This window comes from Idiotropiscis lumnitzeri, chromosome 13 (assembly GCF_059441095.1).
Source record: "Idiotropiscis lumnitzeri isolate Australia: NSW breed Sydney's pygmy pipehorse chromosome 13, RoL_Ilum_1.0, whole genome shotgun sequence".
Taxonomy (NCBI): Eukaryota; Metazoa; Chordata; class Actinopteri; order Syngnathiformes; family Syngnathidae; genus Idiotropiscis; species Idiotropiscis lumnitzeri.
In genome coordinates this window covers 3,512,341-3,538,589 of record NC_142403.1, presented here as the reverse complement: position 1 = coordinate 3,538,589, position 26,249 = coordinate 3,512,341, and the positions used below count along the sequence as shown (strand labels likewise).

The 26,249-nt window shown below is 39.0% G+C and overlaps 1 protein-coding gene across 1 annotated transcript in view; it reads right to left on the bottom strand.

Annotated features, from left to right (window-relative positions):
- Nucleotides 1-26,249, bottom strand: part of col24a1 (collagen type XXIV alpha 1) — a 105,956-nt gene that overhangs the window by 28,551 nt on the left and 51,156 nt on the right. Inside the window, exons 14-30 of the mRNA XM_088313086.1 lie at nucleotides 25,751-25,795; nucleotides 21,866-21,919; nucleotides 21,252-21,296; nucleotides 20,611-20,664; nucleotides 20,448-20,501; nucleotides 19,701-19,754; nucleotides 16,625-16,678; nucleotides 16,511-16,564; nucleotides 15,767-15,811; nucleotides 15,333-15,386; nucleotides 14,376-14,420; nucleotides 11,221-11,274; nucleotides 10,295-10,348; nucleotides 7,052-7,105; nucleotides 4,473-4,526; nucleotides 1,042-1,095; nucleotides 862-906 (exon numbers count right to left, since the gene is read on the bottom strand). Coding sequence (XP_088169212.1) covers nucleotides 862-906; nucleotides 1,042-1,095; nucleotides 4,473-4,526; nucleotides 7,052-7,105; nucleotides 10,295-10,348; nucleotides 11,221-11,274; nucleotides 14,376-14,420; nucleotides 15,333-15,386; nucleotides 15,767-15,811; nucleotides 16,511-16,564; nucleotides 16,625-16,678; nucleotides 19,701-19,754; nucleotides 20,448-20,501; nucleotides 20,611-20,664; nucleotides 21,252-21,296; nucleotides 21,866-21,919; nucleotides 25,751-25,795 — 873 coding nt within the window. The remainder of the gene's footprint in view (nucleotides 1-861; nucleotides 907-1,041; nucleotides 1,096-4,472; nucleotides 4,527-7,051; nucleotides 7,106-10,294; nucleotides 10,349-11,220; nucleotides 11,275-14,375; nucleotides 14,421-15,332; nucleotides 15,387-15,766; nucleotides 15,812-16,510; nucleotides 16,565-16,624; nucleotides 16,679-19,700; nucleotides 19,755-20,447; nucleotides 20,502-20,610; nucleotides 20,665-21,251; nucleotides 21,297-21,865; nucleotides 21,920-25,750; nucleotides 25,796-26,249) is intronic.

Sequence of the window (26,249 nt, the reverse complement as noted above, 5' to 3'; positions counted from 1 at the left end):
GTGTTTTTTCTGTCAGCCCAAAAAATAAAGATTAATGACACATTGTCATTAAAAAGATCAATTTGCTACACATTTCTTTTATTTTTATGATTATTTTTTGGGGGTTGTCTTGCTCCACCAGTAACCGCTTTCTATTTACAGAAGGCAGCAGTTCTTTGGAGTCAACATGGCTTCCTCTGGCATCTGCATTTCAGTGAATGTATTGTACCTAGGTGGAAGTTCCTCCCTCTTTCCTCGTGACAACCTACAGCTATTTTGACGTGATTACACCATTACCTTTTGTTTTTTGCTCGAGATGCGACAATTCAAGAAATAACAAACATACTTAAGATAATATTTATGAGGAACTCTATTTGGCTATGAAGTCAATCATCACCAGATTTCCGCCTTCCGCTGCGTAGGGATACAACTATTTTTCAGTTTACAGCAATACATTATGCAGTGACGGTTAAAGCAATACGAGAAGACGCACAACATAGATCCATCTGCTAGTCCATGCCAACACCATTTGTATTCCGAAAATAATACGTAAATAGAGGCAATATTTCTACAATATTTTGGAGCATAGCTCAAATTATTCGTAAACAGGGACATTTGTAAGTTGAGGTTCCACTGTATTTTCCAGCAGTCGGGATGCCCTGTGGTGCCATGCTGCCTCTCACAGGTCAGTTTTGGTACTACAGCTGACCTTTAGTTTTTGGGTATAAAACACACTATTCGAGTGGCAAGAAGAGAATTGCCAAGGGAATTTCATTGTTACGTGGAGGGGCTCTCACATTTCAAAGAATAATTAAGATTCAAGTTCAAAATCTTTATCGCTATTATTACAAAAATTGTCACAATAAAATCCACTTTACTTACGATAAATCCCTGTTCTCCTTTCACCCCAATATCACCAATTTCCCCCTAAAAGGGAGAAAATACTAATATTCATAAAAATATCAAAGACACAATGACAGTTTTCATTTTCAAGATTTTCATAATTTCTCATTTGTACACTGTAGGGAGAGAAGGGCAGATTTTGCTTAAGTGTGTGTTTACCTTGGTGCCTTCGGGGCCCAGTTCTCCCAGTGGGCCATCAAGACCTCGAGGCCCCTGAGGGTGACACAATGTCACGAATCAAAGAATGTACATTAACAGTCACATTCCAGTCTGCTCACACATTCTAAAAAAAAAAACCCAAAAAACCTAAAAGTCTTAATGACAATGCGACTGATTGGAGGCCTTCACAAACATTCATAGAATTGTAAATGATATGGTTAGCTCAAACAAACAGTAAAATGTGGTTCATACAACACCAAATTCATGAGGAATTCATCACTCCTAGATAATTATTTCATGGTATAGAAAATTCACTGTCATAGTCATTCATATATACTGTATTTACAGTTTATCCTTTGTTGCTATAAATATATTTTATGCAAACACATGGAAAATGGGTCTAGTTGTTGGACAAATTATAGTCAGCAAGCCATCACACTGGTAGCAAACACAGCTCTGACCGATTTTTATTGCTTGTACTTGTGTGGTCTAGCTTGCATATGTGCTGCATTGCATGGAACAAACAATATACAATAGTAAGATTTTAAAAAATAAATAACGACACATGCCCCATTCAATGAAGAATGAGGAATGAATTAAGATAATTGTGTTGAGGTAGTCATGTTAAAGTGCAATGTGACTGATCTTTTAATTGAGATAGATGCAAATATAGAAATGAAAGGTATAACTCATATTTGAAAAAATTAACTACAAAATTCTGATTAAATTAAGGTGGGATACAGTGTAATATATAAATAAAAACAAAATACATTGATCTTCAAATCATTTTCATATTCATTTTCATATTAAATTGGAAGCACTACAAAGAGAAGCTTCTCCTTTCCCAGTGTTTTGAAAAGTACTGCACATATCAAATTCAAAATTTGCGAATATTTGCAAAAAAATATTTTCACAGCTTGAACATTTAATATTTTGACTTTGTAGTGTATTCAAGCGAATATAGGTTGAAAGGGTATTGGGAATCATCATATTCTGTTTTTATTGGTCCCAACCTCATTGGAATTGTGGTTTGTACCTCTCTGAGTTTTGACTGATTCTTGTTGGATTGTATACCATTCAGGAATGAAATGAATATACTGAAGATAAAGACAGGTAAAGTCACTCAGCTATACAGGAAATGCAACCGCAAACAACAAAAGCCCCAGCATGATAAGTGCTGCCATATGTTGAGATTGGCAAAATGTTAACTAGGAAGGAACTTAGTAAACAGCCTATAAAAGTCAACCAAAGCAAAATTAAGTGCATGAAAGGCCATTCAAGAGGAATTCAGGATGTGCTTCTCTTAAATAGTCACAGCAGTAGTTTGAACACATTGCTAGAATGACTCGATTGTAATCGTTAAGTAGGGTAGGGCTCCGCCACTTCTTATGAGTGGGCATCAATCAGAGACTAGTTTATATATTTATATATATATATATATATATATAGTGTGCAATGGGCCTAACATAAATACCTTATTTAAGTCACTACTTTTCCCCCACACTTTCAACCATGCGGCTTTTCCTGTGACGCGGTTTCTTTTACCGATGAGATGCAAGCCGCCAATTTACCAGTAGTCTCGTCACATCAGAACAATTCAATTAAAGTGACAAAATAAAACTGAGCCCGTCCTCAAACTGTATTGTCATCAGGCCTTTGCTGTTGGAGTGCACACTTGTGAGGTAGGAGCGGGCTACAGGAGAGAGAAATGTAGAACTGTGAGAAGTGGTATGTGGTTGTGTGAGGAGCAATCGAGCAGCATCTTGAGCTCAGTTCAATGAGAATAGGGAATGAGCGCCATAAATACTAGTGTGCTGTGCGACCCCTTCTCCCTGTTGTTTGTGGGGCTGCCAACTCCCACCATCTGTTCTTTCTTTTCTGTTCCCAATTCCCCGAATTAGGTGATGGCGATTCACTTGGAAGTGGCTGTACTGAATTTACACCAACTGACTGGTACAAGATCGAAGGCTCATCTTCGGATATGCTGCCATGGATATTACGGCCCTGGATGAGGACCCACTCCACTGAAGTCATCTTCCTGCAGCACTTCATTCAATTGACTCTTATATTATCTCATCTATTATTGCATAGCATCATTGTATGTGTCAAATGTTGCCCAGTTGGCATCCATTGCAGCCTGGTCATCCTGGAAGGGGGATTCCCCCATTTGTGGTCCCTTCTCAAGGTTTCTCACTTTTCCCCTAATGAGGTTTTGTGAGTTTTTCCTTGCCCTCCTGGGGGTTAAGATCGGGGATGTCGATTGTGGCTATGTAAAGCCCTTTGAGACTGTCTGTGATTAAGGGCTATACAAATAAAATTGACTTGACTTGACTTGACCATCGCTGGCAAAGGATAACAGGACAGCAAGTCCAGCCATGGAGTGTCATTCCAAAATGCTACCATTTTATAACATGGAGACCCACGGCTATTAATACGAGTCTGTGTATGCCCTGTGTCTCTAAAACACGTAACTAGTTGGTAAAGCTCAGTGGCAAATTTATCTTGTGTGACAAAGTGAAACGTTCTGGAACGCTACTGACTAACTAGCTAGCATTCGGTATTATTTTGAGGAAAAGAAACATCTACCGGTGTTTCAGGCAATACAAGTTTTAAAAAAAATCCATCTATGTGACATCTTTCTACATGCAAATTTACCGTTTTATTACATGGAGACCCAAGGCTATTAATACGAGGCTGGCATTGTGCGCACAAATTTGCCTTTATGGCTAAATCCGTTGCAGCTTTTAATCAGGTGCGTTTTGCAGTCTGGAAATAATGATTCATTGCCAGTGGAGTCTGCCATTCTCCACTTACATTCATCACACTGTCTCCACAGTCTAACCACACAGTCATCAGCTCCTGACTCATCTGGTACACTTGCACTAAATGGAGTCTAATAAAACGGCATTTTTGTTTCTGTTTTCTTATTCCTATGGTTGATTGTCTTATCATGTCCCACCTGCTCTATGGAGAGGTCAAACAACCCAAACTCTCAGCTGCGCAGAGCGACACAACCAAATGCAAATGAACTTTTCCAGCACAGCAATTTATCACTAGCAGTGATTGTTTGTAATTAGCTTGACTGTGATCCCATATCACATGTCAAATCACAAGTGATTGGTGTCACACAGCGTGCAGTGTTGTCCGACGCCATGTTACAGGACAGATGTTTACGATGGCCTTTATAAAGGCCCCACGAAATGGAGCTCGTCCTCTCACTTCAACATCATTCTTTGGCCCAAAGAAGCGACAAGATTGCGTCAAAACAATACTGTTATATTTGACATGTCTTTGGCCTGAGCAGAAAAAACATCACAAAGGTGAGTTGTTCAGCAAATAACAGAGGATAGCTTAGAAGATGAGCGACAAGGCAAATTCACAAATGTTAAAATCGAATGAAAACAATGTATTCCTAAGACTTCAGTTCTTACCCTACGGCCCTTTGTACCGGCACTGCCGGGACTCCCTGTGTGCCCCTGTAGACCCTGTCAGGGAAATACAGACAGCAATCATGACTGGAAAATTCAACTATGGTTAAAACGATTGTCATGTGAAAAAAGAAAGTACACCACAGGTTTGACGTGTCAAGTTAAAATTAGGTAAATAAAACATAACTTGATTAATACCATGTAATAACGCCATAGTTTGTAATAGCAGTGTGTGGAAAACCTAAGCAGATTTCCCCATGTGATTGTTCATATAGATATTGAACCACCTTTGGAAGCAATGTCAATATCACAATTTTGTTTGAGAACTTTGGCCCACAATACTCAATAATTTGCATCAATTCATTGAGTTCTGCAACCATTTCATTCATGTTTAGTTCTGGGCTTTGACTGGTCCGTTGCAATGCCCTGTTGCAAGACCAAATTAAATAGAAAATGTGACTATGACATGCCCATGACTGTAAAACATGTTTTTTCCCCTTTTATGACCATTTTATACTTAACTAAAATGTTTTTGCAAAAATAAGTGCAACAAAAGGCTCTATAGGTTCAGCGGTAACGTTTTGGCCCCTTAGCATTCTATTAAGGCACACTTGGAAGCGGGAAATAGCTCGACCTTCTAGTTTCGGACAAATAATGACTGCAGCATTTGGGAACTGCTTGACCCTATTAATTTTACTCATAGCAAATAAAAGTGCACTTTCTCTTTCATGGGTGTAAATGCTGAATTATTTATTGAGTTTATCTGTAATGAGCAATAGAAAAGATTACATATTTAACAGTTTTCTGAAGGACGAAACATTAAAATAATTTGAGCCTATTCTAATAAAGCGTTAGAGGGACTCTATGATTAGGATCATTCTGGAATAAAGGGTGTGATATGTGAAAAATGTATACCTACTATAAAATTCAGAGGAGGAAGTAAGTCACATACATGCAAGTCTCAAGTTGTAACCTTTAAGTCTCTAGCAAGTCCCAAGTCACCGTGGGAAAAAAAAATAAAAAAATCAAGCAAGTCAAGATAATACTTGGTTGAAGCATGTTGCAACTAACACCTATATACTCCCGAAATGAAATGGAAAAACAACTTAACTTATAAAATTATTGTCTACAGTCAAAATTGTATGCCTGCAAATACTGTCAGTCTCCCTCTGCCGCCTTTGACTTTGGTGAGAGATTTGTTTCAAAATTCATTCACACAAATACTTCCGGAATTTCCATGCTGCAGTCGTGGACAAAGAGAAGAAGAAGAAGAAGAAGGCAAAACAAGCAAGAGGGAAACTAATTGCGGCTGTATTTTGATTCCCGACTTGTTGTTAAATAAGCATGTAATAAAAGATCATATAAAGGCTTGTTTTCCGTTCTTCAGTTTCCAATTTTTTAACAAAAAACACATGCGAATATCGAGACATGACATTTATGTAAAAAATAAATGCGCGTCTGCTGATCCACATTAAAACGCACATTAGACAATTCACACATAGTCATGACATCCTAAATATATTTGTGAAACTAGATGCATCAGGCAGATGAAAGTAAACTTTGTAGATGTTGTCTCTCTCATCTTCTAGTTTCAAACCTTCCATGTTACTCTTGTATTTGCATTTTCTGCCTACAATTGATTGCTAGGAACGTGCCGTGCCGCTTCACTTCTTTTACATTCTGCGGTTGGTGTATTTGCTTTGGTGCAAAGATGCTACTTTCAAAGTGCACATCGCATCTCCTCGTTATTAAACGAACGGATACACAACAGTCGAAACAAACGGTTCAGACAGTATTTGCAAATCATCCCACCCCTAGATAAGTTATTTAGCTGTACTTAAATGACCTCAATCACATATTTTATTGATCCCAAACCAGCGTTCGTATTGCTAGCTAAACTGAGGTTAGCTTAACTGTAGGGTTTGTATTGTCAAATTAAGTTAGACGTTGTTGTTGTTGTTGTTGTTGCGTACACATTCTGTCAGGTGCAAATCATGGATTTTGCCAACCTATTTTTGCCAATGTCATAATAAAAAAAATAATCCATTAATTCAAATGAATGAGACTTGGAGTTGCTCCCACGTTGTTGGTGTTCAGGTTGCCACTTTAAACTAACAAGTGACGCTGACAGGGTTGCTAGTTTGGAGGGAATGAAACAAAATCCCTGTATTTACTTTCTTACTTTCATTCCTAAAAACACAAACTCTGTTCAAAAGCAGATTTTAAACAGGGTGACTTGCCCAATCATGTAGTTCAAGACTAAGTCAAGTCACTTAGATACCAAGTCCCAAGTCAAGTCTTGTTGTTCGCAAGCTTTTAGCAAGCGAGTCGCAGGTCCTAAGAATAGAAACTCGAGTCTGACTCGAGTCAAGTCATATGACTCAAGTCCCCATCTCTAATAAAATTCTCATTTTCAATTCAATGCATTTCTAAACTGTAAAATTAATTTTTCCAATTTGTATTTATGATCCATGCTAAATACTTGAAAAGAGATTGAAACAAGGGAATGGATGCATTGATTCTCACACATCTGTGTGAATGCTAAGAAGTGAAACTAGTGGAAATGAAGATATGGCACTTACAGGTGTACCTTGCATGCCGATTTCCCCAGGACCACCAGGCAACCCTGGATATCCCTGCAGCAAACAAACACAGCCAACGGTATTGAAAGGTATTCTATGTCATACATATATTTGAATACAGTTCAACGTCAAGTGAAAATGAAGTGAAATGTCATGTGCACGTGTGTACACAAAATTTGACCTCCTCATTTGACCCATCAGAGCAAACACACACACTCATTGGCAGGGGCTGATATCAACACAAAATGGCAAAATGTCCTCAGAGGCTAGTTTGCGAGACGGACCAGTCACACTGGACACTTGACTTCCCTCGACAAATAGGAGTTCAAGGAAAAGCGGCTCGCATAATGGATGGATGGAAGTCAGTAAAGTCATCATTTCTTTTGCAAAACAACCTATAATTGTTGTTAATGCAATACATACATTATTTGGTCCTTGGCCCCATTCCATTTCAGGGATTTACAGTATTTTACCTGCTATGATATGTAGGTTTAAAGCAACTAAAGTAAAAAAAAAATCAGAGCAGGTGATCAGTGTTCCTCCACTGTTGGGTATAAATTAAAATCTATCTCTTTATCGCACAATAAAAACCTTCCTTACCTTCATATAAATAGTGTTGAAGGTGGTTAAAGCAGCTAGGATCAACATGCATAGCATTGCATATTTGTCAATTCTAAGTAAAAAAAAGTTCTAATTGCAATCACATGATGGGCGACCGGTTAGCACGATGGCCTCACAGTGCAGAGGTTGTGGGTGCAGTTCCGGCTCCGGCCATCCTGTGTGGACTTTGCATGTTCTCCCTGTACCTTTGTGGGTTTTCTCCGGGATAGTCCGGTTTCCTCCCGCATTCCAAAAACATGCATGGTAGGTTGATTGAACACTCTAAATTGTACAGAAGTGTGAGCGTGAGAGTAGGGCTGGGCGATAAACCGAAAATTTACCGTTACCGAAATTTATTAGAATGACCGACATCATTTTGCCCATATCGGTAAATTCGGTGTCTAAAAAAAAAAAAGAAAAAGAAGTCTTTTATGTCTGCGGCGATGCTCATGCCCCTTTAAGACGGCTCCAGCGCGTGTAGTCACGTGACTCCTCCCTTCTGAACAAGAATGTAAACAAGACGAGTTCGTAGCTGGCGATTCAAATCCTGAAGCGGCTGACACGGCTGCGGACGAAGTAACGTTAGTTGAAATTGTTCCTGTCGCGCTTGTCCCGAAAATAAAGTGGACATCTGTCGTTTGGAAATGTTTTGGGTTCCATAAAGACGATGTTTAAGCAAAAAAACATGAACTACAAAGTGCATCGTAAGCACCTGAAACAGCGCGTCCAACCTTTTCTTTTTCACCACCCACAACACAACCATGCTGTTGACTTGGAGCTTGTGCTAAAAGTTCAAAGTGAGGAGCAAGTTTGGACAAGTGACAACAGCTCATAACGGAGGCGACACCATACGAGAGAACGTCTCAGAGGTGGACGCGATAGCCGAGCACATAGCTAAAGATAGAGCTCCTCTAGTTACAATAGAGCGGACAGGATTTACACGCCTCATGAAAGTAGCCGACAAGAGGTACGAAAATATTTGCCGCAAACAGGACTTCCGATATGGACAACATCGGGACGGGAGCGGAGACATGTCAAGCATTTTGCATCCACATCCGACTTGTGGTCGAGTCGCAACATGGATCCCTGTTTGAGCCTGACTGTGCATGACATACACGACAAGTGGCGACTGCGCACCAGATTACTCGAGACGGCACATTTTCCTGATGAAGCACACTTGTTTATTTGGCACTGGCATTCCATTGACATTTTTTTCCATTTTATTTAGCATTTTGTTTACAGGCGACTAGCGCCTTTGCACATGGCATTATTTAGATTGTTTACACGATACCTTTACACAAATCTCGGCCTTTGCAAATGGAATTACAGCATCTCTGCACAATATATTTACATAAAAAGATTTTGTGAGAGGTACCCTTTTTCTCCTGTTCTTTGTGACATTGTTCAAGTCATGCAAAGCAAGCTAGTTTGAATGTTTATTCAAATGATTTTTGTACTTCTATTTTTCATTGAAAGTAATGCGTACCAGTTGGTCAATACAAAAAGCAGTTAATATGCATTTCCTGCATTTATTTTGATTTTGGTCCTCAGGGGGAATTTATCGTGCATTTATCGTTATCGAGGTAAAACTGCCTAATTTATCGCGATATTTATTTTAGGTCATATTGCCCAGCCCTACGTGAGAGTGGATGGTTGTTTGTCTTTGTGTGCCCTGCGATTGGCTGGCAAACAGTTCAAGGTGTACCCCGCTTTCTGTCCGAAGAGAGCTAGGAGAGGCTCCAGCACCCACCGCGCCCCTTGCGAGGAGAAGCGGCTTAGATAATGGATGGAAGGACTGAAAAACACTTTGTGACTGGATTCGTTTTAGAAGTTAAGAATGGGGCTCTATATTCAGCGACGGTGCAGCTGCGGTCGAGCGTAAAACTGGCGCAGCTCATTGAGTGTGTTTGGGAATTTGGCAGACAACTCTGCACCGTGCTGTGTGATCCAGTGGAGTGAGGGCAGTTTCTCTTACACGCTCCTGGAAAACTCAACAATTGGGTGGCGCAGGTGCTGTAACGACATTCAGGCAGGCCGACAAATTCTGACCTCTGCGGCTATGTGTGGTGGATTTCATCGTATTTCATTCATAAATATGACGATACTGCACATAAAGCACTTCAATTGAAATGATAAAGAAACTAAAGAGGCAGCTCAACAAAAGGCAAGATTGGCCCACAAACCAACACTTGCAAATGATTATTACTTGTGAAAAAAACATTACAACTTATCCTTACATAAGGCACAAATCTCACACTCAGAGTGAAACGCATTCACAAGTAATGTTTCAGTTTTGATCAAGGCATTCAGCCACCAGATTAGTCATTCCCACGAGCAGTTAGCAATCATTCAGCCAGGCTTCCATCCAACTAGGTCAGGACTGGTGCCTAGAGCCTCTAAGAAGAAGTCAATTGAGGGTCCTGAGCTGCGAACAATGCAGGAACGCTACACTCCGAGGAATTATGCATGAGATGACTAAAGCAGGAAGATTAGTCAATGGTTTCTCCACTTGGATATTTTGGTAGATGGTGAAACATTGCAGGGTGAATACATTTTGACGTTCGATATTTACACAGCAGGTAAGCGACAAAGACCGTTGTGACAAAGCATCATCACAATGTTAAAAAAAAAAATCGTACTCACTCGTGGCCCTTTCTCTCCTGCTGGCCCCGTTGGACCTGTCGGACCACGGTCACCCTGAAGGGGAGAAAAAACTCATGGGATCATGAACATAAATAATGACCAGATTGATAAAAGAAACAGAATCACATCCTTTCTCAACAAAGAGCCATGAAACCGGATTTCTGAGGGTCGGAAAGAGCAGCGGTCTTCAATCCTGTTTCCCAAGGGCCGGTATCTGATTATTTCAATCTGGTGTGTTGCAGCAGGGATGAAAAACAGGCAGGACACCGGCCCTTGAGGAACAGGATTGAGGACCGCTGGTTTATTGCATAACATGATAGGAATTTTCACGCTGTCAAGGTGTGATTTGCGCTGACAGACCGACCGAGTGTGAGGTTTTATGCGTAAGAAGAATCAACTGACAACTGAGCAGCTTCAGAACATGTTGTGACACACAGGGCGCTCATGATTCGAAAGAAGGGGGAGAAGTTTTGGCTGGAAGGAGGAAATAGAGAGGGTTGGATATAGAGTCAATAATAGACCATTATAGTTTTTTATTTCATCAAAAATATGTTTGAACCTTTCTTGCAAAGAGATGCAAAGTCATTTTGGGGGTAAAAAAAAATAATTTCTGCTGGTAAGATTCCTGCATTCCATTTATGAAATATTTCAAGTTATCCTGTCACATTACTCCAACGTAACCCAAAAACCAAATGGGACTGGAAAGTAGGCAGTAATTGTGGCGATCACACCTGTGACAATATATTTTTTGATGTGGATGTGAGAGTGTTGACAGTTTATGTAAGTAATGTCTTCATGGGGCGATGGGGTCTGAATTTATGGCTGCTTAACGCGGCCCTAATTACAAGGGTCTGCCACTGAGAAGCACCGCACTGATGCTGATTGACAGCATAATGATAGCGAAAAACACTAAAAACACGCCTTACCTTTTCACCGGGATCTCCGATCACACCAGCTACCCCTACGAGGCCTACGAGGCCCTGGAGAGAGAAAACATTTTTTCAAAGGCACTGAGAGAAAAGAAGCTATGCCAATGTGAGAGTCTGATCTTCCCTCATCTAAGAGTTATTTCCCAACCTCTTATGACACTTGGAATGCAAGAGGTCATAGATTGCAATGCAATGCTTTGGGAAGCAATGAGGTGGGGCTGCTGGCAAGGAAAAAGCTGTGATTTGACCCATAAAGTGTGAAGTATTCAACTCAAATCCATTTCAAGGTCTCACTAACTCACTTTGACTTAATTAATGATTCAATTAACAAACATAAGAAGACAGCCGAGTAAAAACAAAACTGAGATTTTTTTTCTGTTCAGAACAAGGACAATTTGGAGAACAAAGGCATATATTGCTGAAAAGGGGCAATAAAGGTGTGAGATTAATGATATTCCTATGGTCTTTACGATTGTCTACAAAATATTTTATATCAACATTTGTATGTGCACCATGTCATCATCTCACAGCTTAAACGACCCGAAGTATACTCCTGATAATGTCTCCAAAACATGACATAAACTATGATTGTTGCAGGAGACTGAGTTTTTTTTCTTCCTTTGCAGGTCTATATTTCCAGCAACTTTCCCTCACATTGACCGAAATGTTGTTTACATCTTATGAAACTGATGTGTGTAATATATTAAGTACTATGCCTCAAGGAAAGAAAGAAGAAGTTTTGATTATAACCATCTACATCGACCAGTGCTTCTCAATTATTTTCTGTTACGCCCCCCCCTAGCAAGAAGAAAGCAATTTGCGCCCCGCCACCACCACCCATTCTCCGCCGCATCTATAATTAATATTTTTTTCGTTGCAAAACAAACCTATACCGTATAGTCAATACTCACTGCGCGCAATGGGCAAGCACTGACATAGACCCATGATTTTTAAAGGTAAATTTTTTACACATCTTGCAAGCCAGTTTTACTGTAGTTTAGTTTAGAAAATAAAGTTCCTCCCTAAAAGAAATGTGAATCAAAACCAGATAGCTGGGATTTACAGATAATTATCAGAGACAGAATAAATTGAGTTTTCCATCCTTTAATCTATTTTCCACATCTTATCTGGTATCAGGGTATAGCGGTTAAGCAAACGTTGGCGAGGCCCTTTTCTCCCACAACGTACTGCAGCTTCGGCATAATGCAAACAGAACTGCAAAAATTGTTCAATGAAGAGGTAAAAACCTCTGATTTGCCCCTGGGAGTAGAAGACTTAATATCCTAGACAAATATTGTCCGAAAGGGACTTTGGGAGTGGGGTGACAACATGGAAAACGAGCCACACAGTAATTTTTATGGCTAATGGCTAATAAATATTATTTTCAGAAGAGTGTTTGAGGAGGAAAAAGTCAAGCTAATGTAAATGTATGAGTTATCAGAGGAGTTAAACCACATCCAGGGTGGTGGAATGTGCAGTGTCAGCCTCTTCACTAGAGAATCTTGTGCTGCAATAACACCACAGGCCCCATTTTTATAGACAGGCGCACGTGCGCTTGGCGTAAAAATGGGTGCATCGTCATTTTTGTGTCAGGGCTAGTCTAGTTTACTGTGCTTGGGAATTTGGCTACTGTTCTCTCCAATGATTATATTGCTTTACTTTCAGTGCTGACTGGATGTGAGCTAAAGCTTGAACCAGACAGCAGCATACATTTGCAAAAACATACTAATTGAGTGAGAAGCAGTCAAAGACAAGAAACAGACCCCTAAGACAGAGGCAAATATTTTGAGATCTATTTGCTCGGCTAAACGACTGACAGCCACAAAGTGTGACTTATGTAGCACGATACAAATGGGATTTTCTTGTTGAATGCAAGTCAGAAAAACAAGGAAGGATTTAGAAGCAGTGTCTTAGAAGGGATGCAGCCTGAAGGCTTTCTTAAAGTTGACTACAAATCTCTTAATTCGGAAAAGAAGTGGGACAACCTGTATCACTTACCAGTAGGAGAGACTTTTAACTCATTCACTACCAGCCCAGTAAAAAAAAAAAATGGATCTTTGACGTATTTAGCCGTCAATGGTATTGAATGAGTTTCGTATGACACAATCTATAAGAAGTTTGCTTGAGCGAAAGTTGGTGTTTCACAATTAACCTTTCCAATCGGTTACTCATGCACATACATTATAAAAGTGCAAAGTGATTTGCTAACAGTAAAATGAAAGCAGCATTAACTCGATTTCAGTGCACACCTGTTTTAAGAATTTTTTTGTTCTTTTTTCTGTGCTGGAGTGCAGACTTAAAATGGAATACACTGGCTTACTAACTAAAGAAAAAAAACTGCAGCTAAATTTCCTTTGAAACATTTTATGGGACACTTGGCCTTGGGTATATGCTTCTGCTTAACCTAGAACAGTCAATAATGTTCTTTCTCAGGTCTTGTGCATCCATTTTATTTGTAAAGTGACGTAAACGCATCATCTTAGCCTCTATGTGTTCAGAGCTTCAAAGTGTTCTCTCTTCTGGAACCACTTAATCCTTTGCATATGTGGACTGCAGTAACTAAATTCAACTTGGTGGGCTCGGTCGCCTACAATGTGCACAACACAAATATTAACATTAAGGGGCCTCAGGGAAGACAGAATGTACTCTAAAACACGGGTAAAGGCTTTGGTATCGCACTAATACTTACTGTATTAGTAAACATATTGAGCTCTTGTGATGGCTGATTTTATTTCTAACAATGTTGATAAATATCTTGTAATTGAGTGGAGATTATATGTGGCCATCAGCACGGCATACAGTAGGTATGGAACAAAAAGCACTCAACACACTGTGGCAAAGTTGAACAGACCAAGCCAAGTGAGGTCGCGTCAGAAAATTCCTCAGCGTGGCATTTAACTCGTCTGTGGTGTTCTGCCAAATTCATGAAAAAAAACTTGGATTCATATTTCTTGTCTTTGACATTAATGTGGTCCCGTGTTCGGCCTCACCCAATTATCATTTAACAAAGTCAGTGGCATTTTCAAGTTTTGAAACAAAGTGCATACGTTACACATTAGCTCCACATGACAAAGTGAATGAAAATCTACAAGAGAATAAGAGTTAATTACTATCAGCCCTTGATATTCATTCCTACTCAGAAAGCAACTCACTTGTAGTCCGATTTTTCCAACATTTCCAATGTCTCCTTTTTCTCCCTGGAATAAGGAACATGAAACAACATACTGATTAGCTTCCTGCAATTAGAACATTTCTTTCGAGCGCAACCATCCTGCCTGTTACTAGCTCAGGGCTCACACACACGCACATACGCTGCACCGTATGGGAATGTGTGTTGCTTGTAACTTGGTATGACAGATGGGAAAGCCAGAAAATAGTTGTATTGATTTTTTTTATTTAGAGCATATCCACAAAACTAATGACAGATAAAAACATAGTCAAAGCAAAGTCTGGATTTTGGTTGAAATAAATTACTCAAAGAATAAAACCCATGCAGGACCGTGCAGTATTTACGGTACATGCTTAAACATTTTGGAATCAAAATAAAGGTCAATTGCATCGGGAGGGACTACCCTGGTCTACCTTACAGGGGACCCTCATGGTTCGGTACCTGGGGAGTTGACTATCAGCATATATTTTACCATAATCTTTTTTAAGTACTCTAAAAAATATTTTGCTTTTTCTGGATGGCAACCACCAATTTTGGAGCAAAGGGTTAATTGGCGGGACATCCCTGTTTATTCCAAAATTTGGGGTGGTTAAAAAAAAAAAAAAAAGAATTCTTTGTTAATTGAAATTATAATGGCTGTCAGTTATACGCAGATTACTTTACAGAAACTTTCAAGACAGAACCAATGGATTCTTTTAATAGAGTAATATATTATAATAATAGAGTGAGTGATATATTATAATATTAGAGTAATAATATATGTAGAGTCATTTTTCACAGAACAATTAAAATGAATTAATAGCATTTTGGAAATGAGCTCTTCATATTTTTCAACGAATCACATGCACCCATTCACAAGAGTCAGCTTTGATCTATTCACAAACACCAAGAATTATTCGGAAAATATTGTATCATAACAAGATTAGGAAAGTAGACTCACCAGCAGACCATCTGTACCAGGTTCACCTATGGAGCCTTTCCTTCCAGGTCGCCCCTAAAATGACATGCAGAGTGCAACACACTTTCAGAACACATAATCTCACATCATGCACAGATGCCTCAGATCATGATTTGTTTATCACAGTTCTTCCCATCTGCTTGTTGCATATACTCATGTGTCATTGTACTCAAGTGTGCAACGAGACTATTGCACTGTCTTCTTTATTTATCTAATTTATATATTTGTCTGTATTATTGTTGTATTGCACTGGAGAGGGGAGCCCTCTAATCTCGTTGCACACTTGAGTACAATGACAATAAAGGGATTTCTATTTCTATTTCTATTTCTATTTCTATAATTCAAACTATCGGCAAGAATCTCTTTGTGAATGCACACACTATAGTTTTGTTTTTAAATCATCAGGTAGTTCTTACATTTGGACCGGCATTGCCAGGTGGGCCAAGTGGTCCTTCTTCACCCTGCAATAATACAGTACAGTACATCAACTCATATCCACAAAAACATGCCCCCCCCCACACACACATACAAAAGTAATCTCTAGAGCAAATTCAGCTGGTAGAATAAAGAGCTTGACTCGCGGCGGTATGTTCAGCGATAATAGAAAGAGAACACTCCCCTGTTGTCACATGTCTTGAAATAAATGATATTTAAGCAGTTGGTTTGCTCTCACCCAGAGTGAAACCTGCTTTGCATTCTTCAGTGCCTAAAAATAGTCTTATCATTTGATTAAGTAACCAAATAGTCTTTCATTGTGTATAATAATAATTTGGGACAAAACCGGAACAGATGTGCTTTGTTTTCTTTTTTTTCACCGATGCTGTTCGGTATTGATACTGAAATTGTTCTAGTCTCTTCTGGAAGCTGCAGTATCCCGCACGTATACGGCGACCAAAAGCCTTTTATTCCCCAGGGAGTGGAAAACATTCGGCTTTGTTTTTCTAAGCACCCAATGTGATTCATGGCCTCACCCAGTGGAACATGTTCCAAGAGGCATCTGAGACAAAAGAGATGTGAGACGAGACAGGTTGTCTCATCTGATATTTATCTTTCCTCCCACTAGACTTGAAAGGATTTTTTATTTTTGATGGACTGATTTTTCCGCTTATCGTTACAGTGAAAATATGAAGTAATTAAGTCAAGCTAATGAATTCTCCTACCTGTGTTCCTTTTGGTCCTATCGGGCCTTGGACACCCCTCGCACCTTGCAAGCCCTAAAATGCAACAAACCGAATGAATGGAAGGATCTGTATGAGTTCAAAACAGAAACACACCTTGGGTCCAGGTGGTCCATTAGGCCCAGGTACGCCGATGTCTCCCGGAAAACCCTGTAAAATATTTGAGTATGAGTCCAGCTAACTAATTTCTGTATACAGATGTACATCATACAACAGAATTTATTGAAGCAATATTTTTGGGTTAAGGAAGTTTTCCTTCTTCCTTATAGTGGAAGGTCTTTTCGAGAGTATAATGATGGGATATTGAACTTCTAAATAGACAGTGATGGGCAAAATAATTTCTGGCACACTATCACTTATCACAGAAAATAAACATGTGAGTTAAGGCCTTTGTGATGTGTGGTCCGGTTGAACACTTGACATTTTCACTACATCCATCTATAGCAGGCATCACCAAATGGCAGATGGTTCGGACCGGACCCATGGCCAATCTATGATGATTTTTTTTCAAGGCGCATTCGCAAACGTTGGCGCTGCAATTCTAGTAAATACGGAAAAAGGCGTCACTGATTTGAGCCAATAAAATCTTTTGTTTACGATCCACTGCCAATTGCGCAGCAGACCGGAAGAGAGTGCTGCTGATAGTATGCCTTGCTAAAAAGTTAGCAAGGTCGATGCGTGTTGTTTTAAATGAATGGACAGAGAAATTTAGTTTCGATCTGGCTGCAGCCAATTTAAAACCAGTGTGCATCATATGCTCCGAAACCGTCGCAACATTGCGGAGCGCCACAACGAAACAAAGCACCGCCCTTTTGTGCACAGTTATCCGCTGACGTTTGAGGTGAGCGCACGCAAAAACATCGAACTTCGAGTGCAGTACAACCGATTTTTACATTTTCGTTTACAGCCCAGCGGCATGCAAACAAATGTTCACTAACTGTATCATGGATTTGGGGGAAACATAAAAGAGGAAGTTGTGAAGGAGTGCTTAAATGCGGTTGCACAAACATTATTTAAAGGAAAACACAAAGCCCAGATGTGTGAAATAATCTACCAAATCCCAATGGCCCTGACTCCGTTCCAACCCAGATTTAAGTCACTGGCAGGGCAGTCACAAACTCATTTTTCTCATTAAGAGAAGTTAAAAAAATATTCAAAAGAAAAAGTGGTGTCAAAGCTCATTTTGAATTAGTTTTTCATGAGGACAACCATTTTTATTGATTGTGTACTGAACATGTTGACCTGGTTTACTCGGATAATTAGGCTTTCCGTTTTTTTTAGGCTGATAAGTCTTTGATTTAAAAAAAAAAAAAAGGTAAAAGATGTTAACTCAATGCTTAGCCCTTGATATATTTCTGTCGGAGATATTTTACTGTTTTTTCTGGAAGTGGCACCTTAAATTCCTGGAGCCACATTTTCTTGAATGTGAAATAAACGCCTTATATTTGTTTGACTGGCAAAGGTGTTTAATGGAAACATTGCTAAATATTTAGTATATAAGTGCGCTCTGTTGAAAATGACTAAATGTTGAAATTATATAAAAATGTGAACATGGGCTAGACATTTCGGGAAGTTGGACTTTGGTTCGGACCTTTTAATTGGAAGAAATTTTCGTTGTGGACCTCTGTGACTTTTAATTGAATACTTCAGATCTATAGCATCCACAATGGCTGCTTGGACAAATGACCAAGTGGTTGTCGGTTCAAATCAGCTCTCATCTTTGTGTGTGACTTTAATCGGCGGTATGAGGAAAACTGTCTTAAGCAGGATTTAAATTCATTTACATTTGGAGCTGATTTAACTTTTGTTGGCATCTTATTCCGTGTATGTGCAGCATAACAGCAAAATGCTGATGCACCATGTTTGCTTTGAACACAACAGCATTTCCTTTTTATTGGGGGGAAACGATCCTCTATTATTTGCTGAAAAAAACAAAACTATTTGCCATTCTCAACTGATGGGTCAGGACTCAAAAATAGGGCGCAGACACAATATGGGTGGTTCAAACATAAATAGTAAAGGGCTACACGACGTGCTTCCGTACAGACCAGTGTTGGGCAAGTTACTTGCAAAATGGAACATATTACATATTACATGTCACTTGCGTGTCAAAGAAATATGTTTCTTTAGAATATTACAGTCTTTGTAGAGTAAGTTACTCAAGTTTAAGTTACTTTTAAGTTACTCTTTTGTTCTCTTTTTAATTTGGGGATTCATTTATTTAATTATGATTTTGACATTTTGAAAGGAAAATGCTAAATGCTTTACCATCCTGTAGCTATAATGTTAAATGTCTTGAGAATATGGTGGGAGATCATGACCTTTAATCAATTATTGTATCAATAAGATTCCATCTAAAGTTCAGTTATTTGTAATTCTCTACTACACGGAGACAAGTTTCGAGGTGAATTGAAAAAAAAGTAGAAATAATCAGACTCTTAATTAATGCCGTCTATTGTTGTTTGTCCGACTGGATGTGCTGTATCATGACGTCATTGGCCACCGCACGTCTCGGCTCCAAGGCAGACGATTTGCGTTTTGATTGCGAACAATAAAAAATTAGAATGAGCATTGTTTAATATTATGCAATTGATGGCTCAAAATTCATTCAAATCACATCTAAAAAGCATCATAACTAAATTCTTCATAATTAATGCGCTGATTTTTACTTAGGTTTAATCCTGTTTGTATTTTGAGTAAATATTTTCCATTTTATTTTTCGAACCATGACTGTGATTGGTGTCTCAAACAATAACTTCTATTAACCCGAAGGCTTCAAAGAGAGTTCAAATGGACAATTTGATCAACTTCGCTGCATAAGGTTCGCAAAGAGTAAAGGAAGTCAGCTTCTAAAGGAGGAAATTTGTATTTGAGATTTTGATTTATTATGAGAGAACTACAATACCACACTAACACAACCTGCACTTTGCAACATCCACTTGATATCTAATATTGGATGGAATTATCTATACAAGATGTGAGCCTTGACTTTAGATTTGACTTTGGACCATTTTAATTTGACCTTAATTTGATTAAAATCTCAATTATTTAGGCCATGAGTATTTGTTATAATTCTAAATGAAAATTTTCAGTAAATGTTTACGCATACAATCATATCATCGATCATGCAAGCTTTTATTCTCATAAACACCAGACGTAAATGTAAAAGTACCTCTGGTCCTGGCGGTCCTGGTGAGCCTTCTGGCCCGATTTCTCCAATTCTACCCTGTTGAAAAGACAGAGCTCAAAGAAATCGAAAATTGCAATTTGTGTATGATTGTCTGTATTCACATCTTAAACAAAAACATTTTTTTCACACTGGAATATTTTCACATTATTTCCAACGTTTGCTGGGCTGGCTACTCTAGGTAGGTAACTGCTGTTTAATGTTTGATGTTGTTTTGTGCTTCGTAGTTTTGATGGAGAAATTTTACACAACTGGTTCTCGCAAGGGCAAACCAGTCATCATGATGACTGCAACATGACAAATATGGCGTTTGTGTTATAAAGTAATCCTCCAGGAATGTGAAAGTCATCTATAGGTGAGCTTCGTTTTTTTTCTCCAGATATTGTCTGACAGTATAGTATTTTGAAAGATGATGTGATATTCTCTTTTCCAACCATGGCCTAACGGAAAAGCATAGCATCTGGACCTGGTGCGAGTCCATCCTGACGAATGTGAAAATGATGTTTATATATGACTAAAGCTGAATTATTATTCCAAAAATGCATTCCTCTTCTTTCTTGCCTTGTTTCTGTCTCTACAGAGCAAATTAAATACTCTATCGGGAGTTGGGTTAGTTTACAAGCTAACAAAAGCCATCCAGATCCCATGGGTTTATATAGCTTTGTCTATCTATAAAAGCTAAATCAAACCTGAATAAAACACACATATACTAACATACTGACTCAAGCATACCGGTGGTCCAGGTTTTCCTCTTGGACCAGCAGGACCAGCTGCACCAGAAACACCCTTGAAAGACACATACACAAACACACACACGGTCATATCAAAAGGCCACCAAAAAAAAAAAAAAAGAAATTCAAGCTCCAAAAGCTGAATTATGTGATATCACACATACCTTATCGCCTTGGAAACCCATCTCTCCTGGTTCACCCTGTTGTCCCACTTCGCCCTAAATTTCACAGCATGATACAGAGATATAACAACACAAAACTGACACAGAGACCATTGAATAGCTAGATATTTTAAAGTCAGTGCACGTATAACCAATAACCTGCAGCCAAGAGTTACAGGTTCATGCTTCTACACGTTTGGGCACTAATGCAAAAAAAAAAATAAAAAAATTGCAACCCATTTTCACTAATGTTTGTGTAGGAGAAAGAAAACCATTACATCCAACCTTGAGTTATGTACTGTATCTTTGTTGATTTAATCGCGGTTGTGCTATTAGTTTTTAATTAATTATTATACATTTTTATGCTAGAGCAAATCTAGTCTACCGTGTTTGGGGTAGTGTTGCGCCCGAAGCATCCTCCCCTTGACGCACCTGATAATTTGGTGATAGAAAGTAGTCTGTGCTCGGTGTATAAACAAGCGGACTGTTATTTTCGTGCCAGGTAGGAGTGTCCGGAGGGCGGGGGACTGACCGGCAAAAAATGGTCAAGTGCCCAGATCTGCCATCTACTACTATGATTTCACATTACGGTCTTCACCAAAACACACAAAAAAACACTGCAAATATATAAATATTTAGATCACCTTATCACCTTTCAATCCAGGCAGGCCAGCTCGTCCGGCTGGTCCCTGCCACAGAGAGAGAAAAGGACAACAAAGCAAAGGATGAATGAATGATGTCGTATTATTTAAATTATTTAGAATAACGATTAATGACAGGAAAAAAAAACATTTTGATTTTTATTATCATGAATGTATTATGACAAATAATAAAAGTTCAGTGGAATTTTGCAACGAATGAGGGAAAGTGGGTAAATAAAAATGCATCTAAATGAGATTGCTGGTATTTTGTGACAGAAATACATGTAGCACTGAAGCTCACTTTATAAAGTGGCAATAATTTATTGCTGCTTACGATTTCTTAAACTGAAATGATTTCTTATATGGAATTAGTTGCACACAAAAATTAAACCAACTAACGCTATTTTTTTTTACGTAGCAAGAAGCTGATTTACATTTATGTATGGATTCATATTTGTAAAAATGCCATGACATGATGTGACAAATAATGTAATAAATAAAATAAATTACACACTGTGTATAATTGGAGCATACATACATGCATTTTTATAGCAACAATTTGACAATGACAAATTTCAATTTCTAAGTACTTGAATAATCATTGTGGAACTACCTACCTTCCTTCCGACCATACCAGGCTGTCCTCGTGGACCCTCAGGGCCCAGATCTCCCTACAGAAAGAAGAAGGCATGAAATGGAATCTTTCAAACACAGTCAGATCCGCACGCACGTCAAACACTGGAAATCATTTGCACTAACACCGAGCAATCCATTACAATCCCTTGATGGCAGCTCACTGTTTCCTTATGCTTTACCGATTGCATACTTAAGCACTGTTGCCAAATTGTGCAGTTGTTTTGTGATACTAAACTGTATTCAAGCTCCGCTCTAATTGTCAAAGTGCTTGATAGAATATTTGGATGAACTGTCAATAGTCGGTTTACAGCAGGTCATCAGAAAGAGAAGGGACATTTTCAAAATCTTTGGCAACGATTGATTAAGATGGTCGATGGGAGTGAAGGCATTGTTATCCCAGCTTTTGTTTTCTATGTTAAGCTCTTAACGTCACAATGAGCAGAATGATGGGTTAATGAGGTAAGACAGTTGAGACAACACTGACATTAACTGCTGGTGGTTGCCACCAAGTAGTGCAAAACTCCATTAAAAGAATCTCCAAACAGAAAACACAAGAACATGGATGCACAAATGAAACCATGATAGACAACTGATTGCCAGAATGAAAAATAAAGGTTTTTTTTGCACATACGGCTCAAAGATCGTAACAATCGGTACAGCAGTGGCTAACTGGTTACGATTGTCACTTTCCAAAAAAAACATCCACTGGACACACCACTGTGGTGTCCTGGAGGAAGACGGTTTTAGCGTCGACGTCACAGCGGGGAGGCAAGAGAGGTAATATTGCTCGCTTTGTCAGTTCTGTAGTCTAAAACGGCAACTGATCGCCACCAAAATATAAATGCATATTATTACTCTTGTCCAGAATAAAAGTGTTCTGCACATTAGTTTGGATTTATTCATCAAATGTGAGCTGATGCGATCTCCCCCACAAAATCAAAAATACCGTGCTGATCGATTCTGCACTTACACAGGCTGAAGCGGACATGAGCAAGAATGTGTCCACCAATCCCGACAGGTTAAATTTCTGACATTTAGCTAAAGTCTTTTCAACTCAAAGGCCAGTAGGCGGGCTAAGATCTTTATCCACCCTATCCTTGCCGTGTCCACGACTATGATGGGTCAGCTTGCATGAAGTGGGACATGTCTATTGTCTAATAAAGATGAGACTTCTTTTAAATAGCAATGACAAAAAAACTGCATTTTATTGTGATTTTTGCATGAAAAGGGGAGAAAATGAAAATGTCTGCAAAAACATCTTGGTGAAATCCTCGTTTCTGTCAGCTTGGTGTCTTGACTACATCACACTGAGCATCACACACTGGCACAGACATCAAATACATTCCAGAAGGAACACTTGCTGCTCTGTTTCTGCTTTCGTTCTGATTACTTCGCTTTGTATGATTGGGTTTCAATAAATGAATGAACACAACTAAAGACACACCACTGTGACTGACACTGGGAAATGAAAATGTGCTTTAGATGTCAAATAGTCCCCTATGAGGTCCAACTAGTGCCAAAATCACTCAAGTGTAAATTATGATTAAATATGAATCACATCAAAAGGTGGATTAGGGAAGCGGTAGTGTTCTGGTTTCCATGTATAGCATGATTACTCAAAATTACTGGCTAGGGGTTTGTTGATGTAAAGTTTTGGAAAAGATGGGTCAACTTTTAGTATGAATTATTATTTAGCCTTTGTGATTTCAACAAATTATGCTTAGTTTTGAGTCCAGCTATTGTGCAATGTCAAAAGAGGAACACTATTCATTTTCAATCATGACCTGAAGGAAGCTGGAACCTTATATCACCACATTACAATTATGCTGTGATCTTCGACTAAACATCTCATTAAAAATGGGTCAGAATTAGTGTTAGCTATGAATTGAAGGGAGGGGAAAATTATTTTTTGTACAAGTTCAAAGGAACATAACATGACCCATTTTCCACAAGCCCTTAATGCTATTATTCTAATCTTTAATGTTTTTTTTCTTTCTAGATGCATACCACAATTTGAATGTGCAGATCAAATTATGTATGCTAAAGGAGCAAAACAAAACATTTTAGAAGGTTAAATAACAAAATTAAAAACAATACAAGTGTTTATTTTAGTTTACACAATTTCCTTAGTTTTATTCATAAATTCCAATCCCTTCTACCAAAAAAAAAGGATTGGTGCACAAGAAGAGTGAAGTATGCTTACGAATATTTGGGGGAATTTATTTACAGATAGCTTCATAGTGTTAGTGCAACGCAGCATTGTCTATGGTTTTTGGATTCGTTATCACAGCTTCAAATGCTATCCCTTGAGCAATGAGCACCTGTTTATCTTTTCACATAGTGGTGGTGCATTGATTTGTTTTCTCCAATAGGAAGAGCAAAACTCTTCAATAGACAGATGGGCTTGATTTCTTGATTCCCAACATGTCTCAGAAGTTTACCAACCGACTGTTGACGTGTCAACTGCTTAGACTTATTATTATTGTCATAATAAAAGAAGAACTTCAACTACAAAACCGTGGCCACTGTTGCTTCAGTCTGATTAACTGTGGGGCATAGTGGGTGAAATGGTGAGTGACAACTAAAGGCCCAGCTGTCAGCCAAACAGGTGTCAGTGACAGTGACAATTAACAGCTTGCAGTCTTGGCTAGTGCACAGCGGTGCTGACGTCAGCCCTGGTGGAGTATACTTTGTGATATTACTCGGACTTGGCTCTAGACATGGCATGCAAATGTAGCAGCAGTGGCAGTGGTGTCATCAGGTATTGGGGCTGAGGTATCCCGCTGTTGGTAAATAGAAGATGAGGCCCTACACCTGGGACCATATTTACTTTTGTAAACACTGGGCAACGTGACATCTTTTTTTGGTGCATGTCATCGACATCGTGCTTTGGGCGCATGTATGTCATCATAAACGTGATGCGATCACATTAGAAGTCGCATTTGTTTTTGTAATGTGAATGAGCGCATAAAAAGACTGGATTTAATCAAAAATCTGAATTGGGCATCAGTCCCCGCAGTGTGAACATAGCCTATGTGTCACAAGCTGTGTAATTCCTCTCAGTTGAAACTGGGCTTCCATGCGTGGAAGCCACAGCGTTGTGAGGTGCTGCGAAATCTAATGCGATTTGACCTTTGCGGTAGGAGTCACGGCGGCTTTAGTCGCTTTATTAGCATTGTGCCGCAGGAGTAATGTTGAGTTGTTACAGTCTGCAGCTCACATCGGGGTCACCAATGTGGAGATGATGGGATTGGCGAGACAGAGTCAATAATTTACTTCACAAAAGTAAAAGCAGTTATTAACGGCATGATTGGTGTATGAAGAAGCAAGAGTAACTGCTCTTAAAACGCAACCAGTCTTTATTCTCAACCTGGAACCGGTAGTCATGCCCCCCTCTATGGGAAAAAAAATTCTCGCTCCTGTGAGTCTCTCTCTCTCTCCCTCTTCTCTTTTGTTGCTTCTTTCCAACCACGATGTGATTTGTTTGGCCTAATGACATAAAGTACAACCAAGATTTATTCGAACAATTGAGTAACATCAAAATTGTATCCCTTGAGTCCCTGTAAATTATTTACTAGCAAAGTTCTTGATGGCAAGGGAAATCTCATCCACGTCATCATCAACTTGGCAATAGCCCAAACTTAGCATGTATTTGTGTGAGATATGCTGCTGCTTGAATGTAGCAACAACTCAAACAAAAACAAAACAATGCTTTACATATTTCACTTGTGGAGAAGGAATACAGAATGACAGGACGACTACTGATAAGCGTCAGTGCATATCTGTCAAGAGAACAGTCAAATTAGGATTTGAACGGGTTCGTACAATGTAATGTTCAAATAATCACAACATTGCAAAACACTTACCCTTAGGCCCGGAAAGCCGGCAATACCAGTCCCACCAACAGGCCCCTGTGAAACATCACAGCAACATCCTAAATAAACAGGACAGTATACTTAAAGTATTGCAAATTCTGCATTCCTGGGATCCTAAATTGATTTAGACATTTAAATAATTAAATTGTATTAAACATGCACTAGTCTTATATAGGGTACATACGCATTTTAATCATTCTGATTAAGTATTGTCATTTTAAATGTAATGTATGATACTATGCACAACATAATAATTTGGGATCCACTTCCAATACAAGTACCAAGTACAATATGTTTTCCCCCTCACACACACACACGCACAAAAGGAATGCTGAATTATGCAGAAATTAAATACCGAACATGTACGGTCTTGGGGCCCATGTGCTCTTTGTCAGCAATACATGAATCAGTTCTTTTCCTCCACTACTTGACAGTTTATCAGCTAGTTTAAGTGGAAATGTGGTCAAATTTTCTCATCGATGGCTGTTTA